Source organism: Scyliorhinus canicula, chromosome 1 (assembly GCF_902713615.1).
Source record: "Scyliorhinus canicula chromosome 1, sScyCan1.1, whole genome shotgun sequence".
NCBI classification, from domain to species: Eukaryota; Metazoa; Chordata; class Chondrichthyes; order Carcharhiniformes; family Scyliorhinidae; genus Scyliorhinus; species Scyliorhinus canicula.
In genome coordinates this window covers 112,036,445-112,060,039 of record NC_052146.1, presented here as the reverse complement: position 1 = coordinate 112,060,039, position 23,595 = coordinate 112,036,445, and the positions used below count along the sequence as shown (strand labels likewise).

The 23,595-nt window shown below is 46.3% G+C and overlaps 1 protein-coding gene across 3 annotated transcripts in view; it reads right to left on the bottom strand.

Moving 5' to 3' along the window:
* Positions 1-12,481: 12,481 nt before the first annotated feature.
* The window catches only part of arid1ab (AT rich interactive domain 1Ab (SWI-like)), a 216,245-nt gene continuing 205,131 nt past the window's right edge, over positions 12,482-23,595 (bottom strand). For 2 of the 3 annotated variants that reach the window (XM_038797821.1, XM_038797836.1), the window contains exons 19-20: positions 23,198-23,328; positions 12,482-15,308 (exon numbers count right to left, since the gene is read on the bottom strand). In XM_038797821.1, coding sequence (XP_038653749.1) covers positions 13,608-15,308; positions 23,198-23,328 — 1,832 coding nt within the window. In that variant the 3' untranslated portion in view covers positions 12,482-13,607. The remainder of the gene's footprint in view (positions 15,309-23,197; positions 23,329-23,595) is intronic. The other variant, XM_038797831.1, reaches the window with a different exon arrangement.

Sequence of the window (23,595 nt, the reverse complement as noted above, 5' to 3'; positions counted from 1 at the left end):
TCCCGATCTTCATCCCTAAGGCCTTCTATGTCAAATAATGGTGTGTGTATGTGCGGGGCTGCTACCACAGAAAGGGTATGAACTAAATACAGGCAAATCGGGAACTTCCTCCGAAAAGAGAAGACATTCCACCAGAACCAGGACATTCACTACTGAACAGACCTCGGACTGCGTGTGATCTGGGGGACGATAATTGCGCTGACATGCAAGATATTAAGAGGTACATACACCTATTGATGAGACGGGAGAAATGGGAGGAGGAACTGAGCATGGAGGTGGGGGAGGACTCTGGATCGAAGCACTGCACAAGGCGAGCTCCACCTTCACATGCGCAAGGCTCAGCCTAACGCAGATAAAGGTGGGATACAGTGCGCACTTAACAAGAACAAGAATGAGCTGGTTCTTCCCGGAGGTAGAGGGTAAATGTGAATTGTGCCAGGAAGGCTCAACCAACCATACCCACATGTTCTGGTCTTGCCCCGAACTTCTCTGGTACTGGACACCTTCTATGAGGCCATGTCCACGGTTGTAGGAATGAGGGTGGAGCCGTGCCCACTAGTGGCGGTCTTTGGGGTATTGGAGTAGCCAAAAGTCTTTACGGGGAGAGGTACAGACACCCTAGCCTTTCCTTCCCTGATCGCACGCCAGCTCGCCATCGGCAGCGCCATCCAAGGCTGCAGACTGGCTGTCCAATCTGGCAGCGTTCCTCAAATTGGAGAAAATAAAAGACACCATCGAGGGATCAGAGGAAGGCTTCCACATATGCTTGGTCACCTCCTCAAAGAAGTCAATAAGACTTGTAAGGCAAGACCTACCCCGAGGCTATTCACCAGCCTGTTCATGAACAACAACCAATAAACAACCCGGGGATAGAAGTGAAGAGGGGAGAGAAGACACAAAACAGATAATGAAAGAGGGGGGGGGGGTTGAAGAAGAGAAAAAGAGAGCGAGGGAAACACAGAGCAAGCAGGAAAGGAGAACAGGAAGGGACGAAGGACAAGCAACCACAACAGTGGGACCAAACCATGCCCGGCAGATGCTACATGGCAGTGGCGGCCGAACACCGGGCTCTCGCAAACAAGGGACCCCACACCTTCACATATGCTCTGTTTCAAAGGGATACAACTATCTGCCCCACAGGAGCTAGGGGGTCTTCCTTTGGTATCGGTTTTGTCCCTATTGTTTAATTCCCCCTCTTTTCGTCCTCGCTGTCAACAGGGGTGGTACCAGGGGATTGGAGAGTGGCGAATGTTGTGCCCTGTTCAAAAAAGGGAATAGGGATAACCCTGGGAATTACAGGCCAGTTAGTCTTACTTCGGTGGTAGGCAAAGTAATGGAAAGGGTACCGAGGGATAGGATTTCTGAGCATCTGGAAAGACACTGCTTGATTAGGGATAGTCAGCACGGATTTGTGAGGGGTAGGTCTTGCCTTACAAGTCTTATTGACTTCTTTGAGGAAGTGACCAAGCATATGGATGAAGGTAAAGCAGTGGATGTAGTGTACATGGATTTTAGTAAGGCATTTGATAAGGTTCCCCATGGTAGGCTTATGCAGAAAGTAAGGCGGCATGGGATAGTGGGAAATTTGGCCAGCTGGATAATGAACTGGCTAACCGATAGAAGTCAGAGAGTCAGGCAAATATGCAGCCTGGAGCCCAGTTACCAGTGGCGTACCGCAGGGATCAGTTCTGGGTCCTCTGCTGTTTGTGATTTTCATTAACGACTTGGATGAGGGAGTTGAAGGGTGGGTCAGTAAATTTGCAGATGATACAAAGATTGGTGGAGTTGTGGATAGCGAGGAGGGATGTTGTCGGCTGCAAAGAGACATAGATAGGATGCAGAGCTGGGCTGAGAAGTGGCAGATGGAGTTTAACCCTGACAAGTGTGAGGTTGCCCATTTTGGAAGGACAGATATGAATGCGGAATACAGGATTAACGGTAGGGTTCTTGGCAATGTAGAGGAGCAGAGAGATCTTGGGGTCAATGTTCATAGATCTGTGAAAGTTGCCACTCAAGTGGATAGAGCTGTGAAGAAGGCCTATGGTGTGCTAGTGTTCATTAGCAGAGGGATTGAATTTAAGAGCTGTGAGGTGATGATGCAGCTGTACAAAATCTTGATCAGGCCACATTTGGAGTAGTGTGTGCAGTTCTGGTCACCTCATTTTAGGAAGGATGTGGAAGCTTTGGAAAAGGTGCAAAGGAGATGTACCAGGATGTTGCCTGGAATGGAGAGTAGGTCTTACGAGGAAAGGTTGAGGTTGCTAGGCCTTTTCTCATTAGATCGGAGAAGGATGAGGGGCGACTTGATAGAGGTTTATAAGATGATCAGGGGAATAGATAGATTAGATAGTCAGAGACTTTTTCCCCGGGTGAAACAAACCATTACAAGGGGACATAAATTTAAGGTAAATGGTGGAAGATATAGGGGGTATGTCAGAGGTAGGTTCTTTACCCAGAGAGTAGTGGGGGCATGGAATGCACTGCCTGTGGAAGTAGAGTCGGAAACGTTAGGGACATTCAAGCGGCTATTGGATAGGTACATGGATTAGGGTGGAATAATGGAGTGTAGATTAATTTGTTCTTAAGGGCAGCACGGTAGCATTGTGGATAGCACAATTGCTTCACAGCTCCAGGGTCCCAGGTTCGATTTTGGCTTGGGTCACTGTCTGTGTGGAGTCCGCACATCCTCCCCGTGTGCGCGTGGGTTTCCTCCGGGTACTTCGATTTCCTCCCACAGTCCAAAAATATGCAGGTTGGGTGGATTGGCTGTGATAAATTGCCCTTAGTGTCCAAAATTCTATGATCAACCTAGGACAAAAGTTCGGCACAACATCGTGGGCCAAAGGGCCTGTTCTGTGCTGTATTTCTCTATCTAATATTGCTGTCTGTAATATCTCTTTTTCATGTTGATACTGTACAATGTTATAAATGAAATACTCTTTAATAAAAAATACTCTTAAAAAATAATTTTGTGTGTCCAATTCTTTAATTTCACCAATTAAGGGGCAATTTAGCTTGGCCAATTTATGTACCCTGCACATCTTTTTGGGTCGTAGGGGTGAAACCCACACAGACACAGGGAGAATATGCAGACTCCACACGGATGGTGACCCGGGGCCAGGATCGATCCCGGGTCTTCGATGTTGTGAGGCAGCAATGCAAACCACTGTGCCACCCTAATAAAACTATTTAAAAAGAGTTTCTGATCAATGGTGATGCCTCAGGACGTTGGATAATTGAGGATTCAGCAATGGTAATGTAATTCAATGTCATGGGGAGACAATTCACTTTTGTTAGAGATGGTCATTGCCTGGCACAAATGTTACTTGCCACTTATCAGCCCAAGTGGAATTTCATCTGTCTTGCTGCATTTGTACGCCAACTGCTTCAAAATCTGAGGAATTGCAAATGGTGCAATTCTAAGTAAACGTCTCCACTTCTGACCTTATGATGGAGAGAGGGTCATTGAAGATGGTTTGGACTAGACGGAGGAATACCTGCAGAATGAAAAAGCATTTTCACCAGTAGGTGGTTTGTGTCTGGAATACACTGCCTGAAGTGAAGGGAGCCGGAGTACAGCTTGGGAATCAAGCAGGTGCTTAAACTTACCCACAATTTCCAGCGGCATTCATTACCGGTAGCGGGAGAGAGGGAGCCGGAGTACAGCTTGGGAATCAGGTAGGTTCTTAAAGTGTTTTATTTTTTACCTGTATTTAAGGTGGGCGGTTGCTAAATCCAAGACACTACCCTTGTAGTGTCCCCCACCCTTCCACCTCCTCTAACCTAAGGGGGTGAGTGAATATGAGGTAAACTCTTTCTTTTCTTTTATCCGCAAGTTATATAGAGGGGATGGCAGGGAAGGCAGTGCAATGTTCCTCCTGCAGAATGTTTGAGGTGAGGGACGGCGTCAGTGTCCCTGCTGATTTCACCTGTGGGAAGTGCAGCCATCTCCAGCTCCTCAGAAACCATGTTAGGGAACTAGAGCTGGATGAACTTTGGATCATTCGGGAGGCAGAGGTGGTCATAGATAGTAGCTTCAGGGATGTAGTTACTCCGAAGAATGTAGATAGATGGGTGACGGTGAGAGGGGCTGGGAGGAAGCAGTCAGTACAGGGATCCCCTGTGGTTGTTTCCCTCAGTAATAAGTATACCGCTTTGGATACTGTTGAGGGGGACGGCCTATCAGTGGTAAGCCAGGGTGACCGGATCTCCAGCACTGAGTCCATCCCTGTGGCTCAGATTGGAAGGGCGGAGAGCAGTAGTTATTGGGGACTCGATAGTTAAGAGGGACAGATAGATGGTTCTGTGGCAACGAAAGAGACTCACGGATGGTATGTTGCCTCCCGGGTGCCAGGGTCCGTGACGTCTCGGACCGTGTTTTCAGAATCCTTAAGGGGGAGGGGGAACAGTCACAAGCGTGGTACACATCGGTACCAACGACATAGGGAAGAGAAGGGACGGGGATTTAAAACAGGAATTTAGGGAGCTAGGGTGGAAGCTGAGAGCCAGGACGTTGCCGGTGTCACGTGCTAGCTGAGGAACAGGGAGAGAGTGCAGATAAACATGTGGCTGCAGGGATGGTGTAGGAGGGAGGGTTTCAGTTACGTGGATAATGGGAGCACATTCTAGGGAAGGTGGGACCTTTACAGACAGGACGGTTTGCACCTGAACCACAGGGGCACCAATATCCTGGGAGGGAAATTTGCTACGGCTCTTCAGGGGGATTTAAACTAATTTGTCAGGGGGATGGGAAAACGAGCTGTAGTCCAGAAGCCAGTGTTAAGAGTAGTGAGGTACTGAGGAGGGTATCAAGGTCGCAGGAGTGTACCGGCAGACATGAAGGTGGGTTGAAGTGTGTCTACTTCAATGCAAGGAGCATCCGGAGTAAGGTAGGTGAACCGAGCGTGGATTGGTACTTGGGACTACGATGTTGTGACCATTACGGTGACATGGTTAGAACAGGAACAGGAATGGTTGTTGGAAGTTCCGGGGTATAGATGTTTCAGTAAGAGTAGGGAAGGTGGTAAAAGAGGTGGAGGAGTAGCATTATTAATCAAGGATAGTTTAACGGCTGCAGAAGGGCAGTTTGAAGGGGATCTGCCTACTAAGGTAATATAGGCTGAAGTTAGAAATAGGAAAGGAGCGGTCAGGTTGTTAGGAGTTTTCTGTAGACCCCCAAATAGTAATACAGGTAGAGATGTGGAGGGAAAAAATTGGAAAACAGATTATGGATAGGTGTGGAGGACTCAGAGTTGTTGTCATGGGTAACTTTAACTTTACAAATATTGATTGGAACCTCTATAGGTGACCACAATTCGGTGTCTTTCACTATTGCAATGGAGAGGGATAGGGCTGTACGGCAGGGCAAGGTTTATAATTGGGGGAGGGACAATTATGATGCGATTAGGCAAGAATTAGGGAGCATAAGATGGGAACAGAAACTGTCAGGGAAAGGCACAAATGAAAAGTGGAGCTTGTTCAAGGAACAAATACTGCATGTCCTTGATAGGTATGTCCCTATCAGGCAGGGAGGAAATGGCCGTGTGAGGCAACCATGGTTCACAAAAGAGGTTGAATGTCTTGCCAAGAGGATAAAGGAAGTGTATGTAAGGATGAGAAAACAAGGTTCAGTTGAGTCGCTTGAGGGTTACAAGGTAGCAAGGAATGAGCTTAAAAACAAAAAGGGCTTAGGAGAACTAGGAGGGGGCATGAGAAGTCCGTGGCGGGTCGGATCAAGGAAAAGAATGAGAAATAAAAGAATGACCAGGGTGAGGTTAGGGCCGGTCAAGGACAGTAGTGGGAACTTGTGCATGGAATCAGAAGAGATAAACCCTGATAAGTGCGAGGTGATTCATTTTGGTAGAAAAAGTCTGAATGCCAATTACAGGGTCAATGGCAGGGTTCTGAGGAATATGGAGGAACAGCGAGATCTTGGGGTTCATGTCCACAGATCTCTGAAGGTTGCCACTCATGTGGATAGAGCCGTGAAAAAGGCTTATAGTGTGTTAGCGTTTATTAACTGGGGGGCTTGAGTTTAAGAGCCGCGGGGTTATGCTGCAACTATACATGACCCTGGTGAGACCACATTTGGAGTATTGTGTGCAGTTCTGGTCACCTCATTATAGGAAGGATGTCGAAGCATTGGAAAAGGTGCAAAGGAGATTTACCAGGATGCTGCCTGGTTTGCAGGATAGGTCTTATGAGGAAAGGTTGCGGGAGCTAGGGCTTTTCTCTTTGGAGCGGAGGAGGATGAGAGGCGACTTAATAGAGGTTTATAAGATGATGAGGGGGATAGATAGAGTGGACGTTCAGAGACTATTTCCTCGGGAGGATGTAGCGGTTACAAGGGGGCATAACTATAAAATTCAGGGTGTGAGATATAGGAGGGATATACGAGGTAGGTTCTTTACTCAGAGAGTGGTTAGAGTGTGGAATGGATTGCCTGCTGTGATAGTGGAGTCGGACACTTTAGGAACTTTCAAGCGGTTATTGGATAGGCACATGGAGCACACCAGAATGACAGGGAGTTGGGATAGCTTGATATTGGTTTCTGACAATGCTCGGCAAAACATCGAGGGCCGAAGGGCCTGTTCTGTGCTGTAATGTTCTATGATATCTATGAGATAGGAGAGGCGTTGAATGAATACTTTTTTTTTTTTTAAAGTGTTCACCAAGGAGAGTGGCCATGTTTTTGAGGATGAGTGTGAGATACAGGTGGGGAGGCTGGAGGAGGTAGATGTTGAGGAAGGATGTATTAGCAATTTTGAAAAACCTTTGGGTTGACAAGTCCCCTGGGCCGGATGGGATATATCCTAGGATTCTTTTGGAGACAAGGGATGAGATTGCAGAGCCTTTGGCTTTGATCTTTGGGTCCTCACTGTCCACGGGGATAGTGCCAGAGGACTGGAGAGTGGCGAATGTTGTTCTTCTGTTCAAGAAAGGGAATAGGAATGACCCTGGTAATTATAGGCCAGTTAGTCTTACTTCGGTGGTTGGTAAGTTAATGGAAAAGGTCCTGAAGGACAGGATGTATGACCATTTGGAAAGATGCAACTTAATCAGGGATAGTCAACACGGATTCGTGAAGGGTAAAACTTGCCTCACAAATTTGATTGAATTCTTTGAGGAGGTAACTAAGTGTGTAGATGAAGGTAGAGCAGTTGATGTCGTATACATGGATTTTAGTAAGGCGTTTGATAAGGTTCCCCATGGTCGGCTCATGAAGAAAGTAAGAAGGTGTGGGAGAAAGGAAAATTTGGCCAATTGGATAAGTAACTGGCTATCACGTAGAAGACAGAGGGTGGTGGTGGTAGGAACATTTTCAGACTGGAGACCAGTTACCTGCAGTGTACCACAGGGTTCAGTGCTGGGTCCTCTGCTATTTGTGATTTTTATCAATGACTTGGAGGAGGGGGCTGAAGGGTGGGTCAGTAAATTTGCTGATGACACCAAGATTGGTGGAGTAGTGGATGAGGTGGAGGGCTGTTGTAGATGCAAAGAGACATTGATAGGATGCAGAGCTGGGCCGAAAAATGGCAGATGGAGTTTAACCCTGATAAGTGTGAGGTGATTCATTTTGGTAGGAAAAATTTGAAGGCGGATTACAGGGTCAATGGCAGAGTTCTGAGGAATGTGGAGGAACAGAGAGATCTTGGGGTTCATGTCTACAAATCTCTGAAGGTTGCCACTCAAGTGGATAGAGCCGTGAAGTAGACCTATAGTGTGTTAGCGTTTATTAACAGGGGGCTTGAGTTTAAGAGCCGTGGAGTTATGCTGCAACTGTATATGACCCTGGTGGGACCACACTTGGAATATTGTGTGCAGTTCTGGTCACCTGACTATAGGAAGGATGTGGGAGTATTGGAAAGGATGCAAAGGAGATTTACCAGGATGCTGCCTGGTTTGGAGGGTAGGTCTTATGAGGAAAGGTTGAGTGAGCTAGGGCTTTTCTCTTTAGAGCGGAGGAGGACGAGAGGCGACTTACTGGAGGTTGATAAGGTGATGAGGGGGATAGATAGAGTGGACGTTCAGAGACTATTTCCTCGGGAGGATGTAGCGGTTACAAGGGGGCATAACTATAAAATTCAGGGTGGGAGACATAGGAGGGATGTCCGAGGTAGGTTCTTTACTCAGAGAGTAGTTAGAGTGTGGAATGGACTGCCTGCTGTGAAAGTGGAGTCGGACACTTTATGACCTTTCGAGCGGTTATTGGATAGGCACTTGGAGCACACCACAATGACAGGGAGTAGGATAGCTTCATCTTGGTTTTGGACAAAACTTGACACAACCTTGAGGGCCGAAGGGCAAGTTCTGTGCTGTACTGTTCCATGTTCTATGTCCCAAAAGACGTGCTGTTAGTTAATTTGGACATTCTGAATTCTCCCTCCGTGTACCCAAACAGGCACCGGAATTTGGCGACTAGGGGCTTTTCACAGAAACTTCATTGCAGTGTTAATGTAAGCCTACTTGTGACAATAGAGATTATTATATTATATGAATGGAGCATTGGTCAACAAAGAGGGAGCAGAGAGCAAAGATAAACAGGACTTTTAAATGGACAGGCTGTAATTAGTGTGCCGCATGGTAAGTGTGGGGCCTCAGCTATATACAAGCTATATAAATTACTTAGGTAAAGTAACTGGGAATAACACATTAAAGTTTTCTGAAGATACAAAGCAAGATGGGACTCTAAAAGGTTAGAAACTCCTATATGTTAATGCTCAGAGACATGGGTGTACTCATCCAAGGAAAACGAAGTTGGCATGCAGATACAGCAAGCAATTTGGAAGGCAAATTTCATATAAACATTTATTGCAAGGGGATTGGAGTACAAGAGAAGTCAGTCATGCTATAATTGTACAGGGCTTTGCTGAGATGGTACCTGATTACTGTAAAGATCAAAAATGCTGGAATAACTCAGCAGATCTGGCAGCATTGGTGGAGAGAGAAACCAGTTTATATTACTTTTTTTTCTGGAACTCTGTGCACTGTTGACTCCATGTCTAAGAATGGAGATACTTGCCTTGGAGACAGTATAATGAAGGCTCACAAGATTGGTTCCTGGGATGGGTGGGTTGTTCTGCAGGACGCTGAGTAAATTCAGCCCAATACTCTGTGGAGTTCAGAAACATGAAAGGTAATCTCGTCAAAATGTACAAAAGTCTGAAGGAACTTGGACATGGTAGAAATAAAAGGGTTCCCCTGTTTTTCTTTGGGGAGGGGAATGACAATGAAATGAAAATGAGATGAAAGTAGGCACTCTTATTATAAGGGGTCGATCATTTAGGACTGAGCAGACATTCCTCAGGGAGTTGAGATTCTTTTGAACCTCTATCGTTGAGTATATTCAAGGCTGACATCAGTAATTGTTTTCTGTCTCAGGGAATCAAGGGATATAGGAGCATCATCGCAAAATATATTCAAGGCTTGGGGGCAGCATGGTGGCACAGTGGTTAGCACTGGGACTGCGGCGCTGAGGACCCGGGTTTGAATCCTGGCCCTGGGTCACTGTCCGTGTGGAGTTTGCACATTCTCCCCATGTTTGTGTGAGTTTTGCCCCCACAACTCAAAGATGTGCAGGTTAGGTGGATTGGCCACGCTAAATTGCTCCTTAATTGGAAAAACAAATAATTGGATACTCTAAATTATAAAAAAAATTATATTCAAGGCTGAGAGTTTCCTGCTGTCTCAGGAAATCAAGGGATATGTGGAACAGGCAGAAAAGTGTGTTTGAGGGAGATCAGCCACAATGGTACTGAATTGTCTAATCTTGTACCTATTTATGTCCTTACATACTTTGCTTAACAATTCCTGTAACTAATAAGATTGTCCAGTACTGCATCCTGCTCTTCACTCAGTTTTAAAGCTGATCAAAGGCACCTGCAAGGCTTTTCCCAAAAAGGGCCCCACCTGGCAAGACCTGGCTTTCCAGATGAAATTTATCCAGCCACTCAGCAAATTCTATGACATTTCCCTGTTATTTCAACAAGATGGAAAGTCCATAACAGTGCCATCCCAAAGATTTTGCCCAGGCTGAAGTTAGCACTCACTAGAACCAACAGTTGAGATAAGGATCTCTTGTATTTGCAGTCAACACATTCAAGATCCTTTCTTTCTGCAGCTGCTAATGTACTTGGGAGCAACCTTCACATTGCATTATTTTTGCTATCTGTTTAAGATGGTGGATAGAGTTTACTGGATCAGTAGAGAACTTCATCAATGTGAAAAGTGCACCATTGTTCCATTAGAAATGCTTGGAATAGAGAGCCCCAATCCGTTGTTTGCAATGGCACTCAAAACATTGTTCATGAAGACATTGAATAGGATGAAAGACAAAGTAACTTTGCCACATCCCCCTTTGGAGAAATGCAATCAATTTCAAATGCTGCCTTGATGTTCAAGGAAGCCACTCTACCTACAGTTGCAAAGGGCGTTGATAAGATCATACCTGGAGTACGATGCAGCTTTAAGAAACAATATAAATGCCGTAGTAGTTCAGAGAAGGTTCACTCGACTGACACCTGGGATGAGGATGCGTATATGTGGTTTTCTTATGAGGAAAGGTTGGACAAACTGGGCCTGTATCCATTGGAGTTTAACAAAATGAAATTGTTCTTATTGAAACATACAAGATCCTGAGGGGAATTGACAGGGTGGATGCTGAACGGATGTTTTCCCTTGTGGGAGAAACTAGAATGAGGGACCACCATTTAAAAATAAGGGGTCTCTCACTTAAGATGGAGATGAGAAGAAAATTCTTCTGATGGTCAAGAGTATTTCCTGCACATTTTTGGGTTGTGGGGGTGAGACCCACGTAGACATGGGGGAGAATCTGCAAACTCCACACGGACAGTGACCCGGGGCTGGGATCAAACCCAGGTCCTCGGCACAGTGAAGCAGCAGTGCTAACCACCGTGCCGCCCCTAGGTTGATGTAGTTATGTTAAATCAAATCATCCTGTTGAGGGAGATGCAAAAGGAAAACTGAGAAAATACATTGCATGAAAATTAGCAAACCGTGCCTTGCCACCTCTGCCGGCATTGTGATATTATCCTGCATAAACACGGACTGTTCTTCATAGTACCAATAAGAGCAGAGTCTCTAGTGAAGAGTTTAAACATACAGAGTCGTTTTGCAAAATGTGGATTCTAAAACTACCAAAACAAATTCATAATTACATTTTGTTTCTTCGTCCCTTTTCTCCTGAAGGCAATAATGCGGAATTCAGAAGCAACAGTGGTCATCTAGTATTTTAGTGCCCATTTTCATCAGACCATATTGTGGTTTTTTTTGTTCTTTTCAGTTGCAAAAAGCTAAATCTGGAGGCTAGGACAGCCTGAGCTACATTAGCTATCTCGGTCATTGTTACAGTAAGGGGGCTACAAGTACCCAAGACAAAGGGTGGGTAATCAATCAAAGTGTTGTCTGGTGTCTTACATCAAAACGCATTCACAAACATCAGGTGCAAACAGGATCCGACTCAGTTCTGACACCCTGGCTAACAAATAGCTCGACACCGTCAATGCTTACGGATGTATATTAGCAAGAGGAAAGTAAGCATTCAATATCATCGAATAGTCTTTCATTAACACCTTCAGGAGCAGAGAGTAAATTGAAGAAACACTCTCAAATTACTGCAATCCACATTATTGACCAAAGATTTCAGTGGAATAATTCCCAACGAATTAGATGTACATATTCAATGGATCCACTTGTAATTCAAGATGTTGCAACACTGTGTAGGATCCAAGTCAAATCATTCTGAAGAGTTTATGTCCTACAATTGTAATGATTTGTTAATGATATTTGGTGGTGTTCAATTTCTGTAATTCCAGGTGGCCATTCCTCACGTGACCTTAGATAGAAAAGGTCAGCAGACTATTTGACTGTGGAAAGCAGCACAACAGAGCTGGATTCCAAGCCCACCAAATTACTATACTGTATTATTGATGGTGTGATTCTGCTTATGTACACAACTGAACACAGACACATCTGTTCACTTTGGCATCTGGTCCATTAAAGGATTTGCTGCTAATCATTTCTTGCATGTAGCGTTTATGAACATTCTCCAGTGGCTTTTCTGGATTTGACGAGTGATTCTGTTTAGTTCAAGTGCTTCTCTAGAATCTGCTCAAAAAGAGTGGGCTATGATGGTCAACCAGATAATGGTGAGCGAGCAAAGGATCCTGCTCAATGCCCCTCACGAAAAACGAATACATGCAGTCCAGAATTGCAACCCTACATACTTACCGGATCTCCTTTGTCAGTTGTCTCCCCTACACTCGAGGTACATTCTTTGAACATTAGCAGCCTTTGTTCAAGTAGTTAATCTTCCATGCCAGACTTTCTATCCGATGCAGGCAACAATCAAATCTAAATTCTCAACATATACACAGACTGTCTTCATCTGTACCCTCTCAAGACTCATTTACTTTCCAAAATACTTGACCCTAGACCTGCGGAAATGAACGAAAACCTCCACAGCTCTTACCAAGATTTAATGTACATTTATTCTTAACACGTGGAACATATAGTATAAAGATTTCATACTGAATAAATGATATTCATTAAGCCAAAGGAAAAAGGAGGAATTTACATCAAGTTTTAGCTACATTGTCTGAAATACAAATATGCAGATTTCATAGCACTGAAAAATCTCAAGTTGTGTTTCTTCATCATTTTTTGTGAGCTTCAACTGAACCTAAACTTTTTCCACACCTTGATTATAAAGGAAAAACGTGATCTGTTGCTCTCCTTGAACTAGAGCACAACTTTATACATACAGAAACTTGTACATTACCCTCGCAGGATATGGCCGATGGAAATAAAAGCTATCGTCACTTCTCGCTTGACCATGTCATGAAAATTGTAAACCTCATTCTACGAGAGAAGGAAAAAAAAACAACCAACTCTGAGGGTATGTGCATTGTACAACTTCTATATACAATCACAGCTCAGGGGCTGAGGCTGCAGTTTAAAACCAGTCAGGAAGTGAAAGAGGACAGTCCATACAATCAAGGGGAGGTCAGGGTGTTGTAGATACACACATGATACTTTAAGGGGGAAAAGCCTTTTTCACGTTTACTGTAAACTAAAAAGTTTTAAAACTACAGTTTGCTGCCAAACCAGCATTTCTCAATGTGAAACATTGCTTACAGCTGGTTGAAGATTACATACGTCTAGGGTCTAATGCGCAGGCTGTCTCCTGCATGGCATACACAGAGCTTCCGATGAGCCACCTTCCAGTGGTTAAGTTACAATTCAGAGTACAGCACTGAACCACAAAGATTTCCCAAGTCACTTAGCTTCCAAAATTTACCATAAAAACCTCGAAGCAAGGCCCTCCAGGAACGAGGCAGTCTCCCAAACTCACTGTAAACGAGACAGCAACTTTGGTTAAAAAATTTCAGACTTATACACAGGCAGCAAACATTCATGGTTTCTTTTTCCTCTGGTACTTGATCAAAATGACTACAATATTCTTCCATTGTTAAGAGTGGGTGGGGGCAGATTTTGGGAACAGAGGTGGTTTTTGCATAAATAAAGACAGAAACAGTCGATTCAAAGATCTCCACTCACGCACACACACGGTAAGGTTCCCACGGCTGTCATGACTGGCCTATCATGAAGAGTACATCACAAATTACATTTGTAACCAGTGAGTTCAGGAGAGGCGATACAGAGATATCTAGCAGTCGCGCCTCATGCAACGTGAACTCAGAGTGGTTTTCTTCTACTTTTGCCATTGCTAGCAGGGCCTTGGCTGCCCGGCGCATCATGTCCATACTTGTTGGCTCAATAGGTGCAGTCTGCAAGTGCATGAGGCTGGGCTGACTCTGCTGGAGCTGAGTGGCAGCAAGGCTATCCTCCAAAAAACCCAGTAGGTTACTGATGCTTCCCTTCTGAACGGTGATCGCTCGGGCAGTCAGGCTATCTCCTTGTGCCAGGTTTGCCAAAAGCACCACACACATTTCACGGCACACCTGGCTTTTCCGTTCCCCAATGAGCCGGACCAATATCCCATAAAGTTTCTCCAAGCGGCTAAAAGGAGGTGTCGCCAAGATCAGGTCCACGTTACTGTCCTGGATACTGAGTTTACATAAACTCTCCAGGACAAGCCTCTGGGGCGAGAGGATTGCGTTGGGACCTAGCGTTGGGAAAGGATCTTGGGCTTCAGCTGCAGGACACACAGCCCAGTGCAACAATCCATCCAGAATTGGCAAGCAGATACTCTCCGGGTACAGAGACAGGTCCAGCTGCCCAGAAATGTTGGCCAATGTGACAAGTGTGTTTTCCCGTAATACTTCCAAACAGTCCCACCACCACTCATCACTATCACAGCTCACACCTTCATCCTCCTCACCCTCCTTCTCATATGTTAATGGTGCCTGTTTCCGTTCAGGATGTTCGTGATGTTGCAGGATCAGCTTGCCCAAGATGAGCAGCAAGCCGGGGTGTTTTGACATCTCTGCATCATTCCCAGGCACAAATGACAAGCTGCGGACGATATTTGATATACAGATGCAGCGCTTCGCTAAAGAATCCTGCCAGTCTGCCATCATACATAGCGGTACCTCATCCCGGCTGCAAGGCTCATCCTCAAGGATTTTAAGATTTTTATGACTTTGTGCCTGGTGAATAGCGAAAGGAAACTTGCTGTTCACCGTGTTCACCTCTGCTGCACCATTTACAGCCTCCTTGTTCAAGGAGCCGGGCCTTGCTGACAGAACATCATCCACAGTCGCAGTTATGCTTTTCTCAGGCTCCTCAACCGTTGCTGTTGTCTCAGTTTCTCCCTCTGCTGTCCCTTTTTTGCTCTCAGCTGTGTGCCTTTTTGCAGATCCTGCACGGACGGTTGTTCGTTTTCGCAGCGGTACCTGTGTCTTACCCTCAAAGTGTGTTTGGATATGTTCTGTAGTGTCACCTCCCCCAATCTGCCAGTGTAGCAATCCACTATCGAACTCCTGCACCCTGCCCAATTTATCTGAGCGATCCACCACAAACTGGTCACTTTTTCTAACTATTTTCACAGGAAGTCTATCAAATTTGCTGATGTGCTTCGGATTCTCCTCTGCGTTCTCGATGGTTGTGGTATCCTCGGTCATGTTAGCTGCCATTTCCTCCTCACTGATAACGTATTCATCTTCCCCCGCCTCAAGCTCTGACTGCAGTTTTACTTTCCCAAACTGCTCTGGATCCAGTAGTGTCTTTTGGCCAGGGTCTCCGATCTCGTACTCTTTCAGAATTCCAAATATCTCAATCAAGCATCGACGGAAATACTCCACCAGGAGCTCCAAGAATCCGGGTAACTGAGAAAAGATGAAACAGAGGTAAGAGATCAAACAAACACAAACTAGCATGTCTAAGAGGAGTCTGCTGAAAAGTAAGCAGGACACAAAATCCCAACTTTGTGCATGTTTACTTAAATCCTGGAACAACCAAACCTCAGACCTGAACCACGTTTTGCTTACACACCAGTCCTTGGTGTTGGCAGCACAAAATCTGAAGCCTGGAAGCACGAATGACTGCACGAAAGACCAAGAGGGATAGGGTTGGTTGCAATAATCCTCTAATGGCACTGTTACACAGCCTTACTGCACAAGTTAGCTCAGAATAAACCCATTAACAGACATTACTTTCATTAATTACTTTAAAGTAGATTTTTCTATATCCTCAACAACTTGTTATCCCTTCACGACTCTTACTGACATGATTATTCGTAGGTGACACTTCAACCAAGTGGCCATTATTCACACAAAGCCGGTCATCAGTGTTCATAGAATGAATAGCACAGAAGACCATTCAGGCCATCATGCGTGTTTTGGGTCTTGAAAAAAACTATCCAATTAATCCCACCTCCTGCTCTTTCCTTTAGCCCATCAAATGTTTACTTTTAAAGTATGAATCCATTCCCTTCTTGAACATTACTATCAAGCCTGCATCCTCCATTCTAGATCATAAAAACCCACCACATAAATAAAACTTCTCATCTCTTCTCCAATTCTTTTGCCACATGTTTTAAATCTGGTGTCCTCTAGTGATAGACCTTTTTGCTACTGCAAACAGTTAATCCCTAGCTACTCTATCAAACGTCTTCACGACTTTAAATAACTTTATCAAATCTCCCTTTAACTTATGCACTAAGGAGAACAATACAAGTTCCGCCATCTCTCTGCAAACTTAAATCCCTTATTCCTGGTAGCATTCCAATAAAATCCCTTCTGCACCGTTTCAGGTGGCTTGCTGACCTTCCTGAAGCGTGATACCGAAAACTGAACAAATTACACCAGCTGAGGTCTAAACAGTGATTTATAAAGATTTAGCATAACCGCCTTGCTTTTTGCACTCTGTGCCTGTTTGTATAAAAAAAAGAACCACCTAAAAATTCTCACATTTAACCTCTGGAAGCACTGAAGAGGTAGCATCAATACAGACACAAATTGTCAAATGGGTTGCCCTGTGCTGTAAATCTAATATTTCCAACACTGCCACTGACACCAAACAAATGCAGCAAATCAATGGAAGTTAACTGACTAATCCTCTGCCCTCCTGTGAACAAAACAACAAATAATCTGACCTGCAGGATGAACTTGTCAAAGGAAGCTATCTCCAGGTCATGGCTCATCATTCCCTCCTACACAAGATTTTCTAATTATTTTTTATTGGTCAATGTGTGTTCTGTTGAGACTTACAATGGTTTAGGCAGTCCTAGCACATAGGCTTTCTCAGGTCAGTTATGCTATGCCAACCTCTGTGAAACTCACTCAGGTCTAGCTTAAGCTCATCTCCAATCTCCAAAGATCTGTCTTACTGATATTCACTTGGCATCAGCTGCCCCCACTCCATCCCCCCCATGGGCAGAATACACAACAAATCTGCATCAAGTCCCTTCAGCCCTAATTTCACCCATCCTTTTGTGATTTTTTTTTTTAAACAGAACATAATTTGGTACTTTGGGCCAGAACACACATGGCTAATATTGAAGTTTCAATAACTAGGGGAAAAGAATCTTATGATCTAGCCCCAGAGAATGCAGCCCCAGAGAATATGGAGGAGAGCACACCTGGAGTTTCCATCCTATCATTTTTTAAAAATATTTTTATTGAAGTATTTGTAAAATTTTATAACAAGAACAAAAAAATAGTAGTAAACATTGAACATTAACATGGTGAAAAAATAGACATTTCCCCAATCGGCTCTCTCTTCACAAGCCACATGAAATAACACTCTCCCCCCCCCCCCCTCCTCAGAATGCTGCTACTGCCGACATTTTCAATTTCTCCAAGAAAGTCGACAAACGACTGCCACCTCTGGGAGAACCCTAGCATTGATCCTCTTAAGGCAAACTTTATTTACTCGAGGCTGAGAAACCCAGCCATGTCATTGACCCAAGTCTCTACGCTCGGGGGTTTCGAGTTCCTCCACATTAAAAAGATCCGTCTCCGGGCTACCAGGGAGGCACAGGCCAGAACGTCGGCCTCTGTCACTCCCGGATTTTCTGACACTCCAAAGATCGGCACCTCTGGACTCGGCACCACCCGCGTACCTAACACCTTGGACATTGCCTTGGAAACCCCTGCCAGAACCCTCCAAGCTTCGGGCATGCGCAAAGCATAAGGACATGGTTTGCTGGGCTTCCCGCACACCTCGTACATCTGTCTTCTAACCCGAAAAACATGCTCATCCTCGCCGCCATCATGTGTGCCCGGTGGACCACCTTAAACTGGATTAGACTGAGCCGAGCACACGAGGAGGAATTGACCTTACTTAGGGCTTCCGCCCACAGACCCAGCTCTAACTCTCCTCCTAACTCCTCCTCCTAACTCCTCCTCCCATTTGCCCTTAAGTTCCTCCATCGGGGTTTCCTCCGCCTCCAACAGGTCCTGGTAGATATCCGACACCTTCACCTCCCCCAACCAGGTACCGGAAACTACTCTATCCTGTATCCCTGTGGCGGCAACAGCGGGAAGGCCACCACCTGTTTCCTCAGGAAGGCCCGCACTTGCAAATATCTAAAGCCGTTCCCCGGCGGCAGTTTAAATTTGTCCTCCAGTGCCAGCAGTCTGGGAAAGCTCCCATTGATATACAGGTCACCCATCCTTTCGATACCTGCCCTCTGCCAGCTCTGGAACCCGCCATCCATCCTACCCGGTAGAAACCTGTGGTTATTACATATCGGGGTCCAGACCAATGCGCCTTCCACCCTCTTGTGTCTCTTCCACTGCCCCCAGAGCTTCAGTGCCACCACCACCACCAGGCTTGTGGGCAGCCAGCGAGAACGGCAGAGGTGCCGTTACCAGCGCTACCAAACTGGTGTCTTTACATGACGCCGCCTCCAACCGGCGACCCCTCCCCCAATACTCACTTCCTGATCATGGCAATGTTGGCCGCCCAGTAGTAGTACTACTACCCAGTAGTAGTAGTTGCAAAAGTTCAGCAACGCCAGCCCACCCTCCCCCCGACTGCATTCCAGCAACACTCTTTACTCGCGGAGTCTTATTCACCCACACAAATCCCGCTTATTCACCCGCTTGAAAAAGGCCTTGGGGATGAAGATGGGAATGCACTGAAATACAAATAGAAATCTGGAGAGGGCCGTCATTTTCACAGTCTGTACCCTCCCCACCAGTGACAACGGAAGCATGTCCCATCTTTTAAAGTCCCCTTCCATTTGTTCCACCAGCCAGGTCAAATTAAGATTATGCAATGAATCTCACTTCCGAGCCACCTATATTCCCAGGTAGCGAAAGCTCTTCTCTACCCTCCTAAGTGGCAGCTCACTCAGTCTCTTCTCCTGCCCTTTAGCCTAGATCACAAACAACTCGCTCTTCCGCAGGTTCAGTTTATACCCCGAAAAACTGCCAAATTCCCTTAAGATCAGCATGACCTCCCCATCCCCTCCAGTGGGTCCGAAATATACAGGAGGAAATCATCGCGTACAGCGAGACCCGGTGCTCCACCCTTCCCCGGACCAGCCCCTGCCAGCCCCTTGAGGCTCTCAATGCCATGGCCAGCGGCTCAATGGCTGGAGCAAATAATAGCAGGGAGAGGGGGCACCTTGCCTGTCCCCCGGTGCAATTTAAAATACCCCGACCTAAGCTGGTTCGTACGCACCCTTGCCACAGGCGCCTGGTACAGCAATCGCACCCACCGGATAAAGTCCTCACTAAACCCAAACCTACCCAGAGCCTCCCACAGGTACTCCCACTCCACCCAATTGAAAGCTTTCTCTGCATCCATTGCTGCCACAATCTCTGCTTCCCCTCCTTCCGAGGGCATCATAACAATATTTAAAAGCCTCTGCACATTGGCATTAAATTGCCTGCCCTTAACAAATCCAGTCTGGTCATCCTCTTATCACCCCCTGGACACAATCTTCAATCCTTGCGGCCAAGGTCTTAGCCAATAGCTTGGCATCCACATTTAGAAGCGAGACTGGCCTGTAAGACCCACACTGTTCAGGGTCCTTCTCTCATTTAAGAATGAGTGAGATCGAGGCCTGCAACATTGTAGGGGGGAGGATTCCCTTCTCTCTCGCCTCATTAAAGGTCCTCATCAGCAGTGGGCTCAATGTCTCTGAAAATTTCTTAATAAATTCCACCGAAAGCCATCTGGCCCCGGCGCTTTGCCCTCCTGCATGCCCTCTAGCCACTTAATAATTTCTTCTATCTCGATCAGGGCCCCCAGCCCCTCCTCCACCATCGGGAACCTCAACTGGTCCAGAAATTGCCTCATCCCTTCCGCTGAGGGTTCTGACTCATATAATTTGCTGTAGATTTCCTTAAAAACTTCATCATCCCCCCCCCCCCCCCCCGGCCCGACCAAATAACCCTCCTTATTCTTTACCCCACCAAACTCCCTGGCCGCCTCTCTGTTCCTAAGCTGGTGCGCCAGCATCCTGCTCGCTTTCTCCCCATACTCATAGACCACCCACTTAGCCTTTCTCAGCTGTTCTACCGCTTTACCTGTGGTCAGCAATTCAAACTTTATCTGTAGCTAACGCCGCTCCCTCAGGAGCCCCGCATCCGGGGCCTCCGCATAACTCCTATCCACCCAAAGTATCTCCTCTACTAATCTTGCCCTCTCCGCCTTTTCTCTATGAGACCGGATCGATATTAGTTCCCCTCTAACAGCTGCCTTCTGGGCTTCCCAGACCATCGCTGCCGATACCTCTGCCGTGTTGTTTGTTTCCAGGTAGTTCTGGATATTCTGATTTACCCGCCCACAAACCATCTCGTCCGCTAACAAACCCCACTTCTAGTCTCCACAGTGGACGCTGCCCTCTCTCCTCCAAGCCGCAAATCCACCCAGTGCGGGGCATGGTCAGAGACTGTAATCGCCAAGTATTCTGTCCCCGCCACTTTCAGGATCAACGCCCTGCCCAGAACAAAAAAGTAAATACGGGAATAAACTTTGTGGACGTGGGAGAAAAAAGAAAACTCCTTTACCCTCGGCCGTGTGTACCTCCAGGGGCCAACGCACCCCATCTGCTCCATAAAGCCCTTCAATTCTTTTGCCGCCGCCGGCCTCTTCCCTGTCCTGGATTTTGAGCGGTCCAATTCGGGTTCAATGACCGTATTAAAGTCCGCACCCATGATCAAGTTGTGTGACTCAAGGTCCGGGATTTTGCCCAACACGCGCCTCAAAGTCCACGTCGTCACAGTTCAGGGCGTAGACGTTCACGAGCACCACTCGGACCCCCTCCAGCTTCCCACTCACCATTATATACCTACCCCCTTTATCAGCCACAATTCTCCCAGCCTCAAATGCCACTCGCTTACTGATCAGAATTGCTACCCTCCTGGTAGAGTCCAGCCCTGAGTGGAACACCTGACTAACCCAACCCTTCCTTAATCTCATCTGGTCCGTGACCTTTAGATGTGCCTCCTGAAGCATTGCCACGTCTGCCTTTAGTCTCTTTAAATGTGCAAAGACGCATGCTCTCTTAACTGGCCCATTCAGACCTCTCACGTTCCACGTAATCAGTCTGGACGGGGGGGGGTCTACCCAGCCCAGCCCACTGCTGCTGACTAGCCATCACCCTTTTTAGGCCAATTTCCCCCTTGCCAGCAAGGCAGCCACCCCCCCCCCATCATAACACCAGAAACCTAATCTCCCAAGTCAGACACCAACTCAACACGAGCTCACCCCCCCCCCCCCCCAACGAGTCAGCTGACACCGATAACCCCTGTCCCTGGTGCCGATCAGACTATCACCTTATTGTTCGGACCCCTCTCCCCACATTAAAAATTCCTATTTACAGGATCCCATTCCCCAGTAAGTAAACAATAGCCATCAAGAAGACATTAACATAACCATAAAACAGAACAGAAATACTCACTTAAAACAAGACCCAATCTCCCGAAGGATAATGCTAACTTCAGACCCCCCGCCCCCGCTAACAACTCCCTGCGAAACAAAGCACCCTCCCCTCATCTCATTCTCTCGCCTAAGACTAAATACAATCTTGTTTAAAACAGAACACAATTACAAACCACCGCCACATCCCATCTCCGGAGCTTAAGTGTCTTTTAACCAGAGTCCAACTTCTCTTTACTAAATGTCCAAACATCGTCTGGTGACTCGAAATAGTAGTGTCGATCTTCATGCGTTACCCTCAGCCTCGCTGGGTATAGCACCCCAAACCTCACCCCCTTCTTAAAGAGGGTCGCCTTTGCCCGGTTGAACCAGCACGTCTCTTGGCCAGCTTTGCTCCCAGATCCTGATAAATGCGCACCTCACTGTTCTCCCACTTGCTGCTCCGTTCCTTCTTGGCCCACCTTATCTGAAAAACGGTGAAAACAAACCACAATGGCCCTCGGCGGGTCATTCGCCTTCGGCTTCCTTGCGAGGGCTCTGAGCTTCGTCCAGTTCTAGGGGTCGAGAGAAAGCCCCCTCTCCCATCAGCGACTCCGGCATACCCGACACATATGCTCACGCATTTGGTCCCTCAATGCCTTCAGGAAGGCCAACGATTCTTAAATTCTGCCTCCTGGTCCTGCTGTCCAGCTTCTCCTGCATGTTCCTGTGGCAGTCATCTAGCACCTCCACCTTGTGCTCCAGTACAGTTATCTCGTCCTCTTGGTTGGATAGTTTTAACTCGATCTCCTTAATCGCTTTCGCCTGGGCCCCCTGAGGCACGACCATTTGGTTGATCGATGCTTTTATCAGGTCAAGCGTAAACTTTTTTAGCTCGGCAAAGCAACGAAGAACTCCATCTGCTGCTCCTTCGGCCAGTGAGCCGCCGCTCCCTGGTCCTTGCCGCCTGCCATGCTTTGCCACACTGCCAGCTCCACTCGCTTCCCTCTATCGGGACTAAATCGTTTGACACGGCGACTTCTGGTCCAGCTATCGATACATCGGGGGCGAATCCTCCTTACTATTGCTCACTCCACCGATTTATTTCATAAAGTCCACAAAAGTCCGGGGAAAAAGGTCCGAAAATCTGTTTCAGGCGGGAGCTATCGAATGTGTTACCTACTCCTCCATGGCTGCCACCGGAAATCCATCCTGTCATTTTAACCCGGTGCTAGGTTACTGTTTTGAGTGGCCGACTCCGACACAAGCAAATTTCACCCCACTTCCTTGCCTGCCCCACATAACAATAACTCCATATATGCTCCTCACTAACCATCAGGCCCAAAGTTTACACAATAGCCTCAAATAATATTCAGCTTGATGAATTCGGAGAGTTTGCTGGCGGTCTTCCAATGTTTTTCTGGTATTGTCTCAATACAGTTCATAAATTTTACTAAATCAGGGAGACATTGTGCCCAAGACAGGAGAATATTATCAGTTAAACTTAAATGTCAAATGTATAATTGAAGAAATAGACCACATTTCTCTGCACATATTTCAAGTCTCCTCATCTCCAACAATATGAGGGTAAGGACAGAAAGAATAAGGAAAGCGAGAGTGAGCACGCATAAAAGCCACTGCACCTCAAAGCAGTTCGTATATTTTCAAAACCACGTTTCAACTGGTATGCAAATTCATCCAGAGCTGCCTAATGCCTGGACAATTCATGACCAGCTGAATCCCCATTGCAGTAAATTTATTCTATCCTGATAGGTCTCAATGAGCAGGACCCAGGCAGTCACTGTGCGGAAGCCAAACTGGTATCAGATTTCAATCCCAAATTCTATTTTGGGTAGTCAGATTCCGTTCCATTTAGCAAGGTTTGCTCACTGTTACTCACCTGTGAGAGTGTGAAGGTAGCTACACTACTATCATCATACAGTAAAATATTAATGGTGTCCAAGGCCCAGGTACTTTCAGCTAGGAGTCCAGATTTAAGGGACATCATCACTCGCCAAGCCTCTGGGGTGCCTGGGAATGGAACACAAAGAATGCTGCTTAAATCACAATCTGGTGACAGTTCATCACATTCACAACACATATCCATCTTGAGCATTACAGTTTATTTGCAACCTTTCTCATCTCTACAAACAAAAACTAAGGTCTGCATTAAAAACGCCTGGTTCCCCTATACCCTTACTGTGTTGACAAAGCTCACCACATTAGCTCTATTCTGACTCATTGTTATGTCAGCCAAGGCTCAGTTAGTAGCACTCTCACCTTTGAATCAGAAGGTTA